The sequence below is a fragment of the Acinonyx jubatus genome, chromosome A1 (assembly GCF_027475565.1).
Source record: "Acinonyx jubatus isolate Ajub_Pintada_27869175 chromosome A1, VMU_Ajub_asm_v1.0, whole genome shotgun sequence".
NCBI classification, from domain to species: Eukaryota; Metazoa; Chordata; class Mammalia; order Carnivora; family Felidae; genus Acinonyx; species Acinonyx jubatus.
In genome coordinates, this window is record NC_069380.1 from 29300663 (window position 1) to 29307152 (window position 6490).

A 6490-nucleotide genomic window follows, 5' to 3' on the forward strand; every position below is an offset into this window, starting at 1 on the left:
AGGCAGCTTTGAGGGCTCCTCTATTCATTACAGTGCCTCACACTCTGTAATTAGTAATAAGGGAACACAGGCACTTCACAAATATAAAGAGCTAAACAATAATCAGGCGGTAAAGGCAATGCATTGGGACTTTTCCACCTCTTTGTTTCTTTCAAGATAAAAAAAAAAAGCAACAAACCTCTTGTTGCTTCATTTTATTTTCTTGCCTTGAATAATCTGGGTTTGAATCTCATTCTGGGCACTGATTAGCTGTGTGACTTTGGGCATTTTACCTAACCTTGCTGTGCCCCAGTTTCCTTATCTGTAAATGGAGATAATGATAGTTCCCATCTCATGGGGGTTAGTTTGAGGATTAAATGAGATAATTCATGCAGATGCTTTGTAAGGAGCTCTGCTCATTTTAAAGCTTGTTCAGTAAATGCTAGCGCTTATTGTTATCATTTTAATTTCCAATGAAATGAATGCATTAAATATAAGAAATAGACATAGGTCTTTTAGAGTGGCTTTTTAAAAACCTTCCATAACAAACATCAAGTACATGCAAACACACAAATAGATCAGTATCATTACCCTCCTCCATCTCCACATGTACCCATGCTAGCAGTGGCAATGATCCATATTTTATCAGTCTTGTTTCATGTAGCCCCATGTTTCCTTCTAGAATATTTTAAAGCAAATCCCAAGTACCATGTCATTTCACCCATACATTTGGAGTGTCTTTTTGCTATTAACATCCTATATGCTAAGGGCTCCTTGAGATTAGGTCTTCTTAACCTCGAACTCCAGCTCTTAGAGGACTTACTGCAGTTAGTAAAAACTCAACAGATGTTTAATTAGTGAATGAACAGCCCAAACAGCTTTCTCCACTTTTTGTAGATGCACCATAAATATCTGTTGAGTGAATAAATGAGGAAAAGGATTTTATAGAGTGCCTGATGTAAATGGAGTTGCGCATGATTTACAAAATAAAGTATTTTTAATACTCAGATGAGACTCTCCAATACTTGGAAATTTAATATTGCTGTGAATATTAATAATGCCCAAATAATTAGCACTTGAAAGAAGGTTTAATTCTGGCTCTTAGATTATTTGTGAATGTCTAACTGTAGGCAACTTCATGAAAAGCAATTAGCAGATTCTTCAAACACATGACAAATCCTTTATTACTGTGCTTATAAGTGACACGGTTTACAGAAAACCAAATGTAATTAAGTAACATTGAACTTGAAATCTACCACAGACTCAAGATATACAAGGTATACTTGGCAAGGCAAAAATTCTCAAACACTAGGTTGTTTCAGGTGAAAGGTAAATTTCCATTAAGTAATTCCCATTTTTTTTTGTCTTACAGACAGTTCCTTTGGCAATAACTTCCACTTTAGCTTTTATTATATAAAAATATAACAAAATTTCATTATATACAAACATTACATTACACAATGTACAGGTTAAAAACACTAAGAAAATGGCAAGCCGCAAGTGAAATTAAAGTCAATAGCATGATAAGAAAAATTAAATACTGCACACATTTCATAAAAATTACATTAACTACATTTTTGTTTGCAAATACCAAACAGTACCAATGTGATTGGAAATAGCTTCCAACAACTTCATTTTAAGGCACATCTTGCATATTTATATATACAACACTGAAACCTGTCAATAATTTAGGGGCTTCTCGGAGTGACCTGTATATGTTGTGAAGACATGCAGCATGGGATTACACATTTTCATTGGCTTCCTTCTTTGGGGACAGGTACCTGCCAGGGGGGGACTGATAGAGGGGTACCCCAATCTCCTGCAAGTCTGGGAGCCTCCCCGGGCGGGGAGGGGAGAGCAGAGTGACTGTCCTGTCATAGTCCCTGTGTAGCACTTTCTCATAGACGCTCTGCAGCCCCACTGTCTTGGGCAGCTGGGCCTGGTAGTAATTGTCCCTGCGCAGAGGATCACGAGGCAGGGACGTGCTCTTACAGAAGGTAGACATCTGGGCCGGTGGGTGAGGCGGGGGATGTGTGTTGGGCCCTCCGCATGACGGGCTCCAGCAGCGGTCAGAGTGGCCCAGGATCTTACACTCAGCGGTGCACGCCCACAGTCCTAACAGAAAAGAGAAAGGGAGAGAGGGTGATGATTGTTACTGAGATTGCATACAGCTACGCCTCCCTCTTCAGAATGTCAGACGGGGTCAGGGCGGCTGAAAAGAACAGTATGGGGGTGAACGCGACGATTCAAGATTTGAAAGAAATACTGCTTCCTATGAAGCCACCTTAACACGAAGTTGGTTCAGCTTTTTTGGCTGGAAGCAGATTAAAAACCTGATAAGCAGAATTCCCCTCCTCAGGTAGCTAGCCTCACCCCTGCCTCCGCCTAACCGGATGGGATTGTGTTCTTTATTTAAGTGGTGGAGCTGCCTCGACGAGGCATTTTGAAATTCTTCTCTCTGAGGAAGGCTGGGATCCCAAACCCCGAGGACTGAAAAAAGTGGGGAAGGAGGAGGAGGGCTGGGGGAACGGAGAGTGAGAGGAGGACAGAAGGGGGCGGGGAGAGAAGGAACGTTGAACTTGGCAGGAAAGAAGAGTCCTCACCACTCTGCATGTGGTTGATGAGATCCTTTTTCAGAGCGTCCCCGCTGATGTCGGAATCGCTGTCGTTGAAATCACTGTCCCCTTTGCCGCTGTCTTTGCCGCTGAACTTCTCAGCTTCTCGGCCGGAGATGGTATTGAAAGAGTGTCCTTTCCAGACCGCCACAGGGGGCGCCGGCTCCTTTCCGAAGCCGGGAGAGGCACCGTAAGGCTGCAGCAGGGAATGGGAGTAGCGGGGCGGGGGTGGGTTGGAGGGAGGGAGCGGTGAGGATTGGACAAGAAACAAACAAACAAACAAAAAAACAAGTGTGACAGGTTAGACCTCTCCGGCGCAAGCACACCCAGAACCCTCCATCCCTTCCCCCAGCCTGTCCGCGGAGCACGGAGGGGGGCGCCCAGCCGAAGGAAGGCCTCACCTCGGCGTGCGCGCCGCGGAGCCGCTGCTGCCCCTCGAAGTGACAGGAGCTTTCCCCGGTGGCGCTGCCGCCCTCCGAGCCCGGCACTTCGGCTGCAGCGACCGCGGGCGGGGGCGGGTCGGCCGCGGGGCTGCCAAAGGGCGCTTTGCCGCTGCCAGGGAAGGTGAGCACGTCGAACATGTTGGGCCTGGGCCCGGCTCCCCGGGCAGCCTCCTCCGGGGAGCCGGGAGCCGAGGCTCCGCCGCCCGCCGCCCCGGGCCGCTCTTCCCGGCGGGCCCCCCCTTTGCGCACCTCCTTCTTGCGGCGGTTGCAGGTGGTGGCGATGGCGATGATGGCGGCCAGCAGCAGCGTGCAGCTTCCCGCCAACACGATGATGACGATTAGCGGCGTGTCCCATTGTAGCGCCGGCCCCGACGCCGCGAGCCGCGAGCCAGGCGGGCGAGAGCGCTCCGGGCTCCCTGCACTGGCGGGAGCCACCAGCCCGCGTCCGTCACCTGCTGTCACCACGAAGCTGACAGTGGCAGTGGTGGAGAGCGGGGGGCGGCCGCCGTCGGATATGACCAACAGAGCCCGGAAGACGCGGCCGGGGGGCTCCTGTGAGAGGTCGTCTGTGAGCACTATCTCCCCCGTGCGGCGGCCGATGGCGAAGGCTTCTCGCGGCTCCTGCTGCTGCAGCTCGAATGCCAGCTCCCCGTTGGCACCATCGTCTGCGTCCCGGGCCTGCACACGCGCCACCGCCGTGTCCCTTGCCGTGCGCCCGGGGACCGCCACTTCCAGGGTCCCGTTGGCCGGCGCCGGGTGCACCAGGACGGGTGCGTGGTCGTTCTGGTCCAGTACTCTCACTTGCACCAGGGCACTGCTGGAGAGCTGAGGGGAGCCACCGTCGCTCGCCTGGATGCGCACGTCGAGCTGGCGTAGGGTCTCATAGTCGAAACTTCGCAGCGCGTAGATGGCCCCGGTAGCTGGGTCTACAGACACATAGGTGGACACCGAGCCCCCAGCACGGCCTACTTCGGCCTCCAGCAGTCGGTAGGTGACCTGGCCGTTGAGGCCCAGGTCCGGATCCCGGGCGGCTACCGTGGCCAAGTAGGCCCCGGGCGGGTTGTTCTCACGTACGGACACCTCATAGACTGGTCGTGAGAAAAGTGGCGCGTTGTCATTCTCGTCGCTCACGCGCACCGTGTAGGGCCGCACGGTGCGTAGAGGGGGCGCGCCTCTGTCCTCGGCCACCAGCGTCAGGTTGTACTCAGCGATGCGCTCGCGGTCCAGGGACGCCGCGGTCACCACCAGGTAGCTGCCCGCGTAGGCCGGCTGCAGCCGGAAATGCTCGTGCCCGTAGAGGGCGCAGCGCACCTGCCCATTGGCGCCCGAGTCTCTGTCCGAGGTGCTGACCAGCGCCACCAGGCTCTCGCGCGCCGCCCCCTCTGGCACCAGCGAGATGGCGCCGGCCTCCGGCGCTCCAGGTCCGGTCGGCGAGGTCGCGTCCGCACCCCCGAGAGCGGCGGCGGCGGCGGCGGCGGCGGCGAAGGGAGAGGCGGCAGGCGCGCCCGGGGCGGCCAGCGGGGTGATGGTGATGTCCGGAGCGTTGTCATTGACGTCGCGGATGCGCACGATGACTTTGCAGGTGGAGGCCCGAGGCCCGGGACCGCGGTCCTGGGCCCGCACGTCTAGCTCATAGGTGTCCTGGCGCTCGTAGTCCACGGGTCCTGCCAGGGTGAGGCGGCCCGAGCGCGGGTCCAGGCGGAAGAGGCGGCGCGCCTCGGGCGGGGTGCGGGCACCGAAGGCAAACACCACGTCGCCGTTGGGGCCCTCGTCGGGGTCGGCTGCGTCCAGGTCCAGCAGCAGGGAGCCCACGGGCGCGTCCTCCGCCAGCTCCACCTCGGCCACGGCGCCCTGCGGGAAGGCCGGGCTGTGGTCGTTGGCGTCCAGCACTCGCACGCTGAGGGCGGCAGTGGCGGAGCGCGGCGGGCGGCCGCCGTCCTGGGCCACTAGCTCCAGACTGTAGGCGGCCTGGCTCTCGCGGTCCAGCTCCTGCAGCAGCACCAGGTCCGCGCACTGGGCGCCGTCCGCGCGCGTCTGCAGCTCCACGCGGAAGGGGCTGTGAGGCTCGGCCAGGCGCACGCTCTGCAGCCCGTTGGCTCCCACATCCTCGTCCACAGGCACCTCCAGCGGGATGCGCGTGCCCACAGCCGCGCCCTCGGACACCTCCACGGGGATCTGGGCCCGGGGAAAGCGCGGCGCGTGATCGTTGATGTCCCTCACCTCCACCTCCACGTGTATCAGCCGGAACTGCTCCTGCGAGAAGCTGACCACGTCGAAGGCCAGCACGCACTGTGGTGCCTGGCCGCACAGCCGCTCGCGGTCCAGGCCCGCGTCCCCGACGGTCAGCTGCCCGTCGCCCTCGCGCACTCGGAGCAGCGAGCTGTTGAACTGCTTCATCAGGCGGAAGCTTGTGTCTCCGGATACTTTCATATGCAGGTCCTCAGCTAGGGTCCCGATGACCGTGCCAGGAGCGTCCTCCTCGAAGGTGCTGTATCGCACTGTCTTGCTCTGGGCCACAGAAAGCACCCAACAGAGGCTGAAGAGCTGTAAAGGGAAAAGGCAGGGGCTGCCCCCGCGCCTCACCGGACTCATGGCGCTAGCCCCAAGTGCTATTCCAAAAAGCTGAGGGAGCACTTCCTCTCTGGTTTGCAGGTGCAGGTCCGGGCGTGAGTCCCAGGCTCCTCCGAGCACGCTCTTTGCGAGCCCAGTGCGGGAGATCTGTGGGCTGCAGCTCGAGGTTCCGGCGGGCTCTGAGGACGCTCAGTCCGGTCCACACTACACACCTCTCCTTTCCTTCTATAGCTGCTGGAGCTGCGCCGCTGCGCGCCGCCTCCGCTTTTATAGCAGCCGATATGCAAATAACCAGAGCCGGGCAGCCAATGGCAGCTTCACGCTCGCGCCGCTCCTACGCCAGCCTCTGACAATCCCTTTAATGTGGAAAGGCTTAGAGGGGAAAACAAGAAAGGAAAATTAGGGAATCTTTTCTTTGTTTAACTCCTTTCGCCTTTTTTCCTTTCCTGTCAGCGCCCTGAATACAGAGGAGTTGGCACAGGTCGCCGGGAGTTAAAGGGGGTGGATGGTTTTGTTAATTGTGCCTGTCCAGGGCCGGTTGTTTGAACTGAAAACAACCTTGGATTTCGGGGTAGTGGTGAGGGACCCCCCACCCACTCTGCATTTTGCATCTTAGAGGTTTTCCTAAACCTCGTTCCTTTTTCTCCACTGACTTGCTTAACCCAGTAAGATTTTACTAGCTTTCTCTCCTAGCTTTCCAAAGCTCTCAGATACATTTTCTCGATTTAGGAGTCCTAACGATAAGAGAGAATTGGTTTTATTTAAATTTGTGTACGCAATTGTGTTTTACTCGTGTGAGCGACGGCCATCAAGGCTGCCACTTCCTTTTCAGAAAAGAGCTCTGCGATGTGTTAGTATGCATGTCACTGTCCAAATGGCTTT

General features: G+C 55.7%; 1 protein-coding gene across 2 annotated transcripts; it reads right to left on the reverse strand.

The window, feature by feature from the left end:
• Nucleotides 1-1145: 1145 nt before the first annotated feature.
• Nucleotides 1146-5844, reverse strand: LOC106987275 (protocadherin-8). Of its 2 annotated transcripts, none has more exons than XM_027064958.2 (3): nucleotides 3287-5844; nucleotides 2583-2790; nucleotides 1146-2094 (listed from the first exon to the last, which is right to left on the reverse strand). In XM_027064958.2, exons 1-3 carry the CDS (start codon nucleotides 5627-5629, stop codon nucleotides 1721-1723), a joined length of 2925 nt encoding a protein of 974 aa, XP_026920759.1. In that variant the 5' UTR covers nucleotides 5630-5844; the 3' UTR covers nucleotides 1146-1720. The 2 variants fall into 2 exon arrangements, with proteins under 2 accessions (XP_026920759.1, XP_026920757.1); XM_027064956.2 differs by having other exon boundaries at nucleotides 2996-5844.
• Nucleotides 5845-6490: the final 646 nt, after the last annotated feature.